This window comes from Mesoplodon bidens (assembly GCF_964165515.1).
Source record: "Mesoplodon bidens genome assembly, chromosome: 10".
Taxonomy (NCBI): Eukaryota; Metazoa; Chordata; class Mammalia; order Artiodactyla; family Ziphiidae; genus Mesoplodon; species Mesoplodon bidens.
The window spans coordinates 83,431,955-83,446,480 of NC_138172.1; the positions used below are offsets into that span (position 1 = coordinate 83,431,955).

Genomic DNA, 14,526 nt, shown 5'->3' on the forward strand with positions numbered 1-14,526 from the left:
CATAGCTAGATTATAAGCTTTTGGCTGGAGACGTAGAATAAGAAGATGGAATTAACACATTTAAATGTTTCCAACGTGTTAGGCACTGCAGTGGGCATATATAATAACATTTAATTCTTACAACAATCCCAGGCCATGAGTACCATTATCCTCATTTTAGAGGGGGTAGGACTGAGGTGCAGGGAGGCTAAGTAACTTGTACAGGGTTACAGAGGTATTAGGTGTCAGGAGTGGGATTGAACTCAAGTCTGACTTGTGAGTTTTTAGTCTTTACACCACAATGCAGCATCTCCTTGTAGCCATGTTTTATTCTTTGTATCCTTCAGTGCCAAGTATACTATTGACTATTTCTGCAAGGGCTTAGTAATACTAGTTAAAGGTCCCCTTTGTTAATCATGGAGCATCAAGAAGGGTCCTTAGGACTTCCCTGGTGGCGCAGTAGTTAAGAATCCGCCTGCCAATGCAGGGGACACAGGTTCGAGCCCTGGTCTGGGAAGATCCCACATGCCGCGGAGCAACTAAGCCCGTGCGCCACAACTACTGAGCCTGCGCTCTAGAGCCTGAGAGCCACAACTACTGAAGCCCGCGTGCCTAGAGCCCGTGCTCTGCAACAAGAGAAGCCACCGCAATGAGAAGCCCGCACACCACAACGAAAAGTAGCCCCCACTTGACACAACTAGAGAAAGCCCGCGCGCAACAACGAAGACCCAACGTAGCCATAAATAAATAAATTTATAAAAAAAGAAGGGTCCTTATACTTTTTATTAATTTATTCATGCATCCACTTAATAAATTTCACTGGACACCAACTATGAGCCCGGCACTGTCCTAAACCCTGGGGATACAAAGACAGTGTACTCTCTTTACTCACCCAAAGAAGTGATGCACAAATAATTAATATACAAAGGTATTATTCATTGCTCCATAAAAATTACCACAAATTTAGTGTCTTAAAACAACACAGATTTATTATATCATGGTTTCTATGACACCTATTGCCTCACAGTTTCTGTGGGTCAGACATTTGGGTTCTCTGCTTAGGGTCTTACAAGGCTGCAATCAAGATGTCAGTTGGGCTGGGTTCTCCTCTTGAGGCTCGAGTGGGGAAAAGTCCATTTCCAAGTTCACTTAGGCAGTTGGCAGAATTAATTTTCTTGCAGCTGCAAGACTGAGGGCCTCTGCTTCTTGTTGGCTGAAGGCTGGAGGTTGCTCTCAGCTCCTAGAGGCTGCCTGCTGGCCACAGGGCTACCCACGTCATGAATCCAGCAAGGAGAGTTTCAAGAGTGGGCGTGTTAGCAAGGAGGCATTCCGTCCATGTAATACAGTCTGTGAAGGGACAGCCCATCCCCTTTGCCACATTCCATTGATTAGAAGCAAGTCACAGGTTCTGCTCACACTCAAAGAGAGGGGATCATACAAAGGCATGAACACCACGAGGGGAGCATCATGGGAGGTCCCTGTAGAGTCTGTCCACCACAAAAGTAATGTAAGCTCCAGGTGCATTGTACAGCCAACAGGTGCTACAGGAGCTCAGAAGGAATATTTCTGCCAACAGATGTGCCAGCTCCATAGGCAGAGGTGGCCTCACCACTGTGAACTCATGCCATCCAGGTACCTAGGTACTCCCATTTTCATATGAGATTGTGAGAGATGGGTGCTACCGTCAGTTCACAGGCAAAACGGAGGTCTTGGATCCTGACTTCTGCAGTGGGAGCCTGGTTCAGGAAACAGGCTGTGATTATTGTCCAGGTATCAGAGGATCAGGCATCTGATCATGGCTGTGGCATGTTCAGGAGGTGGCAGGCCTGAGGGTGCACTGGGCAGACCTAGTGGGAGCCTGGACAGGTTGGGGGAAGGAGAGCCAGGAGGCTGAGGTGCGTCTGAGACGAGGTGGTCCAGGAATGAACTGGTCAGAGCTGCTGAGGATGGCTGGTTAAGTGATTCATTGATTCTTTTCTCTAACTTGGGATAAATAGCCTCTAACTGCTCTGGAGCACTCCTAGAAACAAAGAAATCCTTCAGTATATTCTGTTCAATCTTCCACTTTACATGTAGCCTGAAGATGCAAGTTAATGGAGCAGTGGAGCTCCTTGACCGTGAGAAAGCCCATACACACATCTATGTTTGCGTGGGTTTGTGCTGTGTAAGCACATGTGGGAAGGGAGATGGGACGGCTCATACCTGTTCAATAGGTCGCTGGCGTCCTAGGAGAGAGAATAGAGAGTGAGAGTCACAACCAGTTCTCAGGTTCCTGTCCTCTCCAATTCCCTCCCCAACCAACTAGTGGATGGCACTCTGGGCTGTCACCTTGAGAACTGGAGAGGGTAGCACCCCTTCTGTGTACCCACCTCTGCTGCAGCAGCATTGTGCAGCCTTGGACAAGCCACCACCACGTGTCACAGAGAAGACTCTCCTTCTTACACCTCCCAGAGGGATGCTACAGGTAGGCTGCCCACTATTTGGGGAGAATCCCAGGCTTCGGGAGGCACCTCAGGGTGTGCACCTTCAGCAGGCTGGCATCCAGTTTCTTAGCCATCCCCTCCAGTTCAGTGACCAGGCTTCTGAGTTGAATCATTGCCCTGGAGATGCCAGGGATTCTGGACACCTCTGCTGGCATGTCCTCCAGCTGGCCTGGCCGCTGCTGAGGGAGGGCATCCAACTGTCTCCCGGCTCAGTGTTGACGCTCCAGTTCAGCCTCCATCCTGTGGGTCCTACAGTCTGCCTGAAACTCCAGAAAAGGGGCTCCCTAAGATTCAATGTCAGATGGCTCCCTCTGGACCTTCAGTCTCTGAATGTTCTGAGCGAGAATGCTGATTTCTCGGTCCTCCTCCCCTCATGGCATTGCCTCTGCATGTCATGGGTATTACAAGGGTAGCCATGTTCCTCAAAAATGAAGGGACACCCCCCCCCACCTCACACCCTTGTGAACATCCACAGATGCCATGTCTCACACACACACACACACACACACACACACACACATCCCACTCGGCTATATCCTTCCACTGACTTTTAACCCCCTTCACGTCATAGGGTGAGGAGAGACCCCACATCGAAGTGAGCAAGCAACAGAAAGGTAGATGGTCAGAGACAGAGAAAGAGACCTATGGTTTGTGGAGTAGTTTTCAGTTGATGGGCTGCTTGTCTCCTTTGATCTTCACCGAGAACCAGGTGGAGCAGGACTGGCTTTCACTGAACATATAAACCACATGAAGGTCAGAGGGCTTGACTTATCCCAGGTCACTCAGCCAGCAAACCCCGAGGCCGAGCCCAGCACTTGTGCTTCCAGCCTCCAGGCCCTCCCCCTACAGCAGGCTGCTCCAGACAGACAGATAATCAGACCGGAGTCCTTCCTGGGACTATGCGAAGCCCACCTGCATAGCCTGCAGTCTCTCCTCCTCCTGAGCCCTGAGCCGCTGGAGTTCACAGATGTCCTTTCTGAGCTTCCTGATCCTGCGGTTGAGTCGTTCCTAGAGAGACAGACACACTTGCTGCTGGTCAGACTGGGGGTGAGGGTGGTGCCCGTGGAGCACACGGCGGGGAGGGGGTGTCCTGATCCCAGGATGAGGCTAAAGTAAAATTTTGCCTAAAAAGAGGCAGCTTGGGATAAGGAACACAAGAGTTTATTTAATGGATAATGATGGCAAAAAGCAATAGGTAATTTTAAAAAAGACTTAACTACATAAAAATAACAGATAGTAAGAGAAACTTTTCTACTTGACTTCAGGGTGTTTTTCTCCCGACATCTATAAGTTATGTGCTGATCACTGGCAACCCTCACTACTTCTCATCAACAAGTGAAGCCAATCTAGAGAGGACTGACTTACAGAGTAGGTGAAAAACCTCTGGTACCACTCCCCTACCCTGGCTGGGATGGGCAAGGACTCTCTATTAGAACAAACCCACAGCCCAGGAAGGCATGGAACCTCTCTCTAAATCTTATATCAGTGTCTGGATGGGTCACGGTGTCCTGGAATCTAAGGATATAATGAATCATTTCAGTTTCTAAAACATTTACTTTCAGATTTTGGGTAAACTATGTAGGAAGCAAATATAAACATAGCTGATACTGATATCAACATAAGCCCTTTAATGAATCAAAATGGAAGAAAGGCGCAGGGTGGGGGGTGTCAGCAAAAGAGTATGGAAACGTTCTTCTTGTAACCCTTGTTACCTTAGTTACGAAATATATTTGCGTACCAGATAAAAGGGTGTACAAAGCCATAGTAATAAAACAGTGTGGTACTGGGACAAGGACAAATAGAAAATGGAAGAAGAGAGAGCTCAGGGACAGACCCATGTTTACAAAAGAATTAAAAAAGAAAAAAAAAGTAAAAAGAAACGAGTCACAGGTCCGAAATGTGCAATGTGGAGAATATAGTCAAAAACTGTGTAATATCTTTGTGTAGTGACATATTGTAAGTAAACTTATCGTGGTGATCATTTTGAAAGGTATAGAAATACTAAATCACTACGTTGTGTAAGAGGAACTCTCATAATATTGCAGGTCAATTATGCTTCCAAAACAAACAAACGAACAAACAGAAAAAGAGATCAGATTTGTGGTTACCAGAGGCGGGGAGTGGGAGGACGGGGAATTGGATAAAGGCAGTCACAAGATACAAACTTCCAGTTATAAGATAAATAAGTAATGTACAACATGATAAATATAATTCCCACTGCTGTATGTTATATATGAAAGCTGGTAAGAGAGTAAATCTTGAGTTCTCATCACAATAAAAAATTTTTTCTATTTGTTTAATTTCTTATCTAGATGAGATAATGGGTGTTCATTAAACTTACTGTAATAATCGTTTCATTATGTATGTAAGTCAAATCATTATGCTGTACACCTTAAACTTACATACTACTGTATGTCAATTATAACTCAATAAAACAGGGAGAAAATAAAATAAAATAAAAATAAAAAGCAATACACAGATCACTAAGAGAAGGGACAAAATCTGTAGGAGGCAGTGTTGAGAAAACTGGCTTACAACAACAGGGAAAAATAAAGCCAGATCCCTATCCAGAACCATATGTGAAGGCAGACTCTAGCTGGATTAAAGACAGTGTGAAAGGAAAACTATAAAGTTAATAGAAAATAATGTTAAAGAATAAAGTTGTGACCTGGGGGTAGGGGAAAATGTCTTAAATAAACCCCCAAAAGCACAAACCATGAGAGAATGATTTAATTTGATTATCTCAAAATTAAATATCTCTGTTCAATGACAATTCTATGGACAAACCTAACAGAGAAATGACAGACTAAGAGATAATATCTGCAATGTCTAAAACCAACAAGAGACTTATATATAGAATATAAAAGGAAAGCCTAGGGAATTCCCCGGTGGTCCAGTGGTTAGGACTCAGCGTTTTCACTGCCATGGACCATTTCAATCTCTGGTTGGGGAACTGAGATCCCTCAAGCCATGAGGCGCGGCCTAAATAAATAAATAAATACATAAATAAAAGGAAAGCCTAGACATCAATAAGAAGACAGGAACCCAAGAGAAAAATTGGCAAAGAATATGGACAGTTAATTCACAGACGAGGGGATGCCCAAACTCACCCGTGATTAGAGAAATGGAAATTAATACAATGAAACATTATTTGACCCCCATCAGAGTAATAAAAATTAGACAACTGGATAACACCTGGGGGAGGTGGGATGTGTGTGGTTATAAGGACCACACTGTGGGCTGGTGAGATATGCACTGGCACAGCCATTATGGCAACGGTTCCGGCCACCTAGGTGTGATTTCCTCTGTGATCCAGTGATCCTGTTTCTGAGTAAAAATCCCAGAGAATTCCTAGGTTCTAAGAGAACATGTACACTACAGCATTGGTTGTGGTAACAGAGAATTGGAATCACATCAAGTCCATTCCTGGGAAATGGATGGGTAAAATATGGCAGGTGCCCACTATGGAACACAGTGCATGTGTCAGAAAAAATGGACTATGTGACCCACAAAACATGGACTGATCTCAAAAACATGGTAGAGTGAAAAGCAAGAAATAGCACGAAGCCCATCATATAATTTTGTTAATTCAATGTACAAGCACACAGTGCAGCAATGTGTGTTTTACCAAACTGTCTACAAATAAAAATACAACAAACCCTTTAAGTGGTTGTCCATGGAAGAGGGAGGAATGATGATTCAATGGAACAAACAAAACATGAACAGGATTTGTGGACTAAAGATAAGAGTGTGCTATTAACTGAAGAGTGTGTGTTTCATTAAGTAAATCCTTCTCAGCTCAGGTCAAAAAAAATTGGGGGGAGTGGATTTTGTTGTTGTTGTTGGCTGTTTATGGGGAATATTTCTTCTTTTTGTCATTTTGCCTCATTTTCTCTTATAAACTCTTAAAATGTATTGCTTTTGGAAAAGAAGAGTCCCACATCACTGGAGATGTACAGGCAAGGCTGGGGGTGGACGAGATGACTGTGAAAGTTCTTTCTGGTCCTGAGGTTCAGAGGGTGAAACCAAGGTCAAGGGGCTGTGGGTGAGACTTCAGCGAGGACATTCAAGCAAATAAACAGTAAACAGAGGAGACAATGATGTCACTAGGAAATTATTATAAAATGTTTCATGTCACTGGTGTTACCTGCAGGCATTTCCGAGCAGACAAGGAATAAAACAGTCATAGAAGGAGGGGCAGGAAGTAAATGGGCGTCTTGGATTTCACTCAGGGGCCTCAACGGTGAAGGCGGAGGCTGAAGTGCGGTGGGGAATTGTCTGTGTGAGCACGAAAGTTCAGGTCTCAGAAAGCTCAACAAACAAGCAACCTTCACCTTGCTACCCCTTCCATCTACTCTCTCTGTTCTCACAACTACATTTCTTGAAGTAGTTGGTTCTTGCTGTCTTCACGTCCTCGTGGCCCCTTTGCTCCTCAGCAACTGCTTTTGCTTCTCATCATTCTTTTGGAACTGCTCTCTCCAAGGTCACAGTGATCCCCAGGAAGGAAACCCAGAGGTGCCTTCTTCTCAGGCCTCCTCTTCTTGGATGTGATTCTACCCACCCCACTCTCCCGACCTCCCACCCCCGTCCTTCCTTGACCTTCCTGAGGTTGTTTCTTTAACCCTCTTCTTTCTCTAAATGATGTCCTTAATTTTAGGCTTCAGATTTTATCATAATTCCCAAAAGCTCTTTGTCCTAACAGTCAATCCCATGTTTCCAGCTGAGACTTAAATATCTCCTACTGCCCTATTGACAGCTCAAACTCAGTTTGGAGTAATCAAACTTATCTTCCTCTTCCCCAACCTCTTCCACAATTCACTACTCTTGACCACCATATTTCTGTCCTTGGACCCACCCTTCTGTCTGTCATCCAGCTTGAAACCTCAGTCATATTTTATTTTTTACCTGTGCTACTACTGTCTTCAAAAGGGTTTCTCATTATCAAAGATAAGCCCGAACTCCTTAACCCAATATACAAGGCCCTCTGTAACCCAATTTACATTTCCTGTGTTACTTCTCTCTACTCCCTCCCTGTTCTCCACACTAGCCAAACAGAGCTGCTTGCGGTTTCCTGGACACACCCCACACAGCCATGCCTCGTCATGGCTTTTCTTTTACTTCCTTCTGCCAGGAATGCTATTTATTGCTGCTTGTCAAAGTCAGGTCTGTTCTTAAGATCCAGTTCAAAATGTCAGAGTCCTGTCTTCTGGAGTAGTTTAAAATTTAATGAAGAGTTTAAAGTCAACTACGAAGATTGTGTAAATGAAAAAAGGAAGCAAAGATAACAGCAATAAAGATAATGCATGAAAAAATGAGAATAATTCAGATCTCTCATTTAAAATATTCAAAATGAGTAAGGTAAAGTCCCTCGTTTTTCAAAAAATATTTATTCATCCATTTTTACATTAAGGTAATATTTGTGTAAATAAGGTACTCATTAGAATTAGAAAGCAAAATTCTACAAACTTTTATCTTCCCAAAATATTCCTCAGGGGGAAAAAAAGACAAATTGAAATATAGGGAATAGTGCAAGACCTGTTTTGTCTTGATAAATATTTTTTTAAAGTCTGTGATCCTATCAGATATCAGATAAAATGTGATTTCACAGTAAAAAAATTGACCAAAAAGGACATTAAGTAGTGAGGAAACATGAGAACATAGCAACACTTAAAATCCTTCTCAAATGGCTTACTAGGACTTCCCTTGTGGTGCAGTGATTAAGAATCCACCTGCCAATGCAGGGGACACAGGTACGATCCCCGGTTGGGGAAGATCCCACATGCCGCGGAGCAACTAAGCCCGTGCGCCACAACTACTGAGCCTGCACTCTAGAACCCGCGAGCCACAACTACTGAAGCCCGCGCCTACAGCCCGTGCTCTGCAGCAAAGAGAAGCCACCATAATGAGAAGCCCGTGCACCACAACGAAGAGTAGCTCCCGCTGGCTGCAACTAGAGAAAGCCCACGCGCAGCAATGAAGACCCAATGCAGCCAATAACTAAATTAATTATTTAAATTAAAAAAAAAAAAGCCTTACAAAACGCATCAAAGAAAAAGTGGTTAACAGGCAAAAAGGTACCTTTCCCCCGATACAGTCACACACACACAAAAAAAGACCAACTTTCAAAATACATGCTCCTTACAGAACAAAAAGTGCCCCAAAATATGGATAAGAATGATATCACCCATTATATTTTATGAGGAAAAACGGTGTTGATGACTAAACCTGACAATGTCCACATGATCGTGCATCTAGAAAATGTCAAGAAATTAAGTTAAAGGATATATGAACTCAGCAAAGACTCTCATTTGAATCTACCAGTACCAATTGTCAAAAAAGTGATCCTTATAAAATATATAGCTACTCTCAATATGAGATTTAAATAAAGAAATGTAACATCTAATTCAGAAACATAAAGGAAAATGCTTAGTGATATATCCTGCTATTGGTCAAGAAGACCAAGTAGACTCACAAAAGTCATAATTCTTAATGTAATCAACAAATTTAATGCAATGCCAATTAAAATTTCAGCGATTCTCCATAAAACTTAGAAACATTATATAAGAAAATCCTTCTGGAGACTTCCCTGGTGGTCTGGTGGTTAAGACTCCTCATCCCTAATGCAGGGGGCCTGGGTTCAATCCCTGGTCAGGGAACTAGATTCTGCATGCCGCAACTAAGAGCCTGCATGCCGCAAGTAAAGATCCCACATGCCACAACAAAGATCCTGCACGCAGCAACAAAGATCCCGCGTGCTGCAAGTAATACCCGGCAGAGCCAATTAAATTAAATTAAATTAAATTAAATTAAATTTAGAAAAAAGAAAATCCTTCTGAAAAGACAGTCAGCAAGACCATCAGGTTACAAAAAATTATTATTTGACAAAGATGCTACTAAATTTAAAAATAAACCATAAAGCAATAAGTATCAAAACTATGTAATAACTTTAGAACAGAAAAAATAATCAATGGACTAGAGTAAAATAAATGCCACTATTATAAGAATTTAATTTATGTCAAACCAGAAAGAACATATAGATGTGAAACGGACTCACAGAAATGTCTGAGGGACAACTGTATACCAGAATAAAGAAAAAATAACTTTATTGTTTGATAAAGGAGTCATCCTTCACACAACACAGTATATTAAATTCCAAATAAGCCAGGAATTACTTAATCTTTAAAAATGACACAGACCTAATATCTATCTATCTATCATCATACTAGATAAATTTCTGAGTAAGACATGGAGATTTTATTTCTTAAAAAGAATAGAACTGATTCAAGTACAAATTCTTAAAATTTTTGCCCCCAAAATGAAATAAAAAGAAAAGAAATATTGGAATAGGAAAAATGAAGGCTAAACATAATTAGTATAGCTTATTATCCAAAAGATAAACTACTCTGATGCACTCATGTAGAATTTATGCCCTGCTTCGAAGGGGAAATGTAGACAGTGAGTCTCCATGTGGAGAGAAACCTCACCGCCAGCATTCATAACCAAGCAAAGTAAAACAACTTCAATCATTGTCACACACTTGGAAAACCAGCAAAGCACGTTGAAAAAACTGATTGACAACAACATGAGTTGGGCAGTAAGGAAACAGGTGTACAAAAAAGACATTGCAAATTTTTCAGTCTTCTGGAGTGCAGTCAGGTAATACATAATTCCTTTAAAAAGGACACAATTTACAATATTTACAATTTAAAATATTTAATTTACAAAATTTAATTCAAAGGAATAGAGGCATGGTGAGAAATTGTAAGAAATCTTTATTTCAAAACTATGCTGTCAACATCTACAAACACACTCAGGGTCTCCCATTGTAATCAGTCCTTGGAAAATACCTTCAACTCCCCAGACTTTGGCTGTCCTCAGGCAGCCTCATGAAACTCACTAAATCCCTAGTTTCAAAACTCAAGCTGGTGCTCTATGCTGCCTGCCAGTTTCACTCAGTTTCACTCGTAGGTTCACTTTTCCAAACTCTACCGCGGCTTCTCCTCTCTTTTCAAACCTCTCACACCTCCACCTCTACCCACACTGCTGATGTTCTTCCCTCACATATTATTGAGGAAATATACCCGAACACTCGGGTCCTCTCCCAAACTGCAAGACTCCCTCCCCTTGCAGAGGCCTTCTTTTGTTCCCCACTGTTACAATGGAAGAAGTGTGCCTCCTCCCGGCCCAGCATCCACTTCTCTGCTGCCCATCTTACTGGATGGCTCAGCATCATTCAATGCACTCCACCATTGCTTCTTCTTCTTCTTCTTTTTTTTTTTTTAATATTTATTTATTTGGCTGCGTCGGGTCTTAGTTGCGGCACGTGGGATCTTCCTTGCAGCATGTAGTGTCTTTCGTTGCAGTGGGCTCAGTAGTTGCAGCTCACGGCCTTAGTTGTCCCTCAGCATGTGGGATCTTAGTTCCCTGACCAGGGATCGAACCCTCGTCCCTTGTATTGGAAGGCGGATTCTTAACCACTGGACCACCAGGGAAGTCCCTCTACTGTCACTGCTTAACAGATTCTTCTCTCTTAGCATCTGGAACACCACTCCCCTTGCTTTTCTCCTGGCTTGCTAGTGGCTTGCTTTAAGTCTCCTTCGCTGGGTCCCCCTCCACCTTACATCTAAATGATGGCCTTTCTAAGGACCTTGCCCTGGAACTTCTTTTCTCTCTAGACTCTCTCCTGAGGATATTGTATCAATTCCCTTGGATTTAAATATTATCTTTATTCTGATGGAACCCTGTCCTAAGTTCTGGGAATACTAACCCAGACTCTCTTTGGAGATCCAGATTTCAAAGCCAGCCACTTAACTAAGATCCTACTTTGATGTGTCTCAAATTGGACTTGACTTGTCCTAAATGAAACTTGATGTTTCTTTCAAACCTATTCTCCCCAGTCCTTATTGTTCCATCATTCATCCAGTTTCTCAAATCAGAAACTCATGAAGTCATCTTTGATTCCCTTCATTCCCTCACCCCACTTTAATCTGTCAGTAAATCCTGGCAATTCACACTCTAATTATAAACTCTTCAAATATAACAAGGCTTTTCCAGATCTGGGGTTCCCAGATCTGTGCTTCCCTTCTGCCCAGTCTTTACATTGGCCGCCTTCTCTTTTTCCTGATCTCAGCACTGGTGCCACCTCCTCCATGAGGCCCTCACCAACCACAGGTGTCACCCATTACTCTCCATCTCAGACTCTTGTTTGTTTTCTTCTTAGCTCATACGAGACTTATAGTTTGTTTGATTTCTTGTCTGTCTTTCTTATTAAACTGCAAAGTCCCTGGCAGGAGGGATGGCATCTGACTTGTTCATCATTGTACTCCTAGCATGTATAGTAGTTCCTAATACACTACAGGAACTTAAGTCTTTCTTAAATGAACAAATATTGTTATTTATTTATTTTAGTTTTCCTGTCATAATTTAAAGGTAAACTTCAGGACAAAGATTATGAATCATATTTATACTTCCTACAATACCTAGCATGACATCCTGTACAAAGCACAGACCTGAATAAATCACTGAGTGAGTGAATAGATTTTTCCATCTATTCACTGGCCCATCAGCAGGTGGGAGAGCTCTCCCTGCCCTCCTGTGGTACCCTGCACTTAGAGGGAATGATGTTAGAACGAGAGAACTTTGCCTCTTTGGCTTTCTGAGTTATTTCCCTACCTTCACATAGTCACCCTCAATCTGGACTCCCCAGTTTCTCATTCTGTATTATAACATGTTCAAAAAATCAAGTATCTAAAAGAAGACTTGGAAATCCATCCTTCATTATTGGATAGAAAGACACCATGGTGAAAATATGTCAATTGCCAATCCAATCAAATACTAACTGAATTAGGGATGAGGGTAGAGGATAGTTGGGAAAAAAATGCTAAAGCTAACTGGCAAAATAAATATATCTGAATATCCATAAAAATTCTGAAAAATAAGAATATTGTGAGGGTTCTAAGAGCTACCTGACATTAAAACACATTGCAGAGGTAAAGTGCTTAAAATGGTTTGACACACAAGCAGGAATGGATAGAAGAATAGAACAGAATGGAGAGTCAAGAAAATGTGCAAGTCTATATGTACCCATGGCAGATTAAGAAGTCGGCATTCAAATCAGTGGGGGAACTATGGATTATTCAGTAAATAGTGATAGGAAAAATTGATCAAAACTTGGAAGTTAGTTATTCTTTCACCAAAATACAGCTTGGATATTCTAAGTCCTCCAAAATATATGTTGAAGGATACTCATTACAATATTCCATGAGACCTCAAAACAAAACAATAACCTGGAAATAGCTCAATATCTGCCAATTTATAGTACATTCATAGAATTGAATACCATTCAGTTGTTGAAAAGAATTCATAAGATCTAGATGTACTGATGGGAAAATGGGATAATGTCCAAGATGTATTTTTAGATGATAAAAACGAGTTACAGAAAAATATATAGAGAATCTGTGTGTGTGTGTGTGTGTGTGTGTGTGTTTTAGAGACTGCATTCATACACACACACACACAATTTTCTGGAAGAATGATACACAAAAATCTAACAGTGGTTACCTCTGGGGACTGAGAATGAGGGAAAGCAGGAAGAAAGATTTTTAGTTTTGACTTTATACCTTACAGTGTTATCTGAATGTACTAGTTTTATGATAAAAAAATTTAAAAATAGGATAAAAATAATCACTATAGAAAGGAAGGAAAGAAAAGACGAAGAAGGGAGAGAGAGAATCATGTACTAATTTCCAGGTTTCAATGTATTTACAGGTTAATCATTAGGATAATGATTAAATGTAAAACCTGATTACATTTCTAGCCAATTTTCTAGTACTATCAAACAGGGGAACCATACAGTCTTAGTACTAAAAGAGTTTTGCTTTATTTAGTCCAACTCCTTTGTGCTACAGATGAGCAAAATGCGAGGAGCTCATGCTTCCTGGGAATCTGACATCATGTGACCGTATCTCCTCTTAGACTCCTATTAATGCATTGAAACTTTAACATTAGTAGCAAGATAAACACAGAAAAGTGAAGACAAGGGTCCAAAACGGGATAAAGCAGAAGAAACAAAGAAAAGTGTCAGTTACCGAGCCTCTATGATACGCCAGGCATCAAGGACAGGGAGTAGGAAGGAGTAACTCAGGGAGGTGGTGGCAGAGGGATGGCTGTGATGACCCCGCCTTACCTTGTAGTGGCTGATGGCATTTTCAATGGCCAGTTCACAGTGAAACTTGTGTTCAGGGGACACCCGGCATTCCACACACAGAAGGCGTCTGCTCTCCTCACAGAACCAGCACACCTTCTTCTGGTGGCTGTCGCAGGTATAGCCGGCCCCCAGGACCCCCTCGGAACAGGGCTTCCGGCAGAGGGGACAGCTGAGGACCCCAGAGGCTGAGGCCTTCTCCAGGTGCTGGGCCAGGCACTCTTGACAGAAGAGGTGTCTGCAGTCAGTGCGCACTGCCTCCTTCAGGCACTCCTGGCAGATGGGGCAGATGCCCTCTTCCCGGCTGTCCTCCCGCAGAGGGAGCATGGCCGCCACCTCACACTGCCAGCCTCCCATCTATATGCCTCCTTCCCCACTGGAGCTTTGGACAGCCTGCCACCCTAGACAGTCCAGGTAAGATGGCCCAGCTGGAAGGAGGTGGCCCTGGAGCAGCTCAGAGGACCTGATTCAGCCCTCCAACGGGCAGCTGCCCGCTCTCCATCAATAGAGCTGTAGCACGGACAACAGAAACCACCATTCTGCAACAAGTTTCAGAAATCAATCATCAACTTTGACACACACCCTCTGGTTTCCTTGTCTTTACTAAACTTGAAATCACTCCTTTTCACACACCTGGAGGAAGCAAGTGATTCGAAGACCAGTTTTCCTCTTCAGAGCTTTCTGTGCATATTTTTACAGCTCAAAGTTAAAAGGCCAGAGTATCCTGGTCAGAAGCCAGAGATTCATAAACTTAAAAGTTGAAAGTCTTCTCTGATTTGCCCTCAGTTGAGAGAAGCTGGCAGGAGTTTATCAAGTACCACACTGTGATACTTGCAGGCTCATGGTCACACTCTAAGAATT

The 14,526-nt window shown here is 42.4% G+C and overlaps 1 protein-coding gene across 1 annotated transcript; it reads right to left on the reverse strand.

Moving 5' to 3' along the window:
- Positions 1-1,752: 1,752 nt before the first annotated feature.
- Positions 1,753-14,010, reverse strand: TRIM40 (tripartite motif containing 40; the record flags this gene model as incomplete). The annotated part of the gene is given in 6 exon segments (XM_081247404.1): positions 1,753-1,999; positions 2,182-2,204; positions 2,504-2,671; positions 2,675-2,722; positions 3,375-3,470; positions 13,648-14,010. Coding segments are annotated over 6 exon segments (927 nt in total). The 5' UTR covers positions 13,993-14,010.
- Between the last annotated feature and the right edge of the window lie 516 nt (positions 14,011-14,526).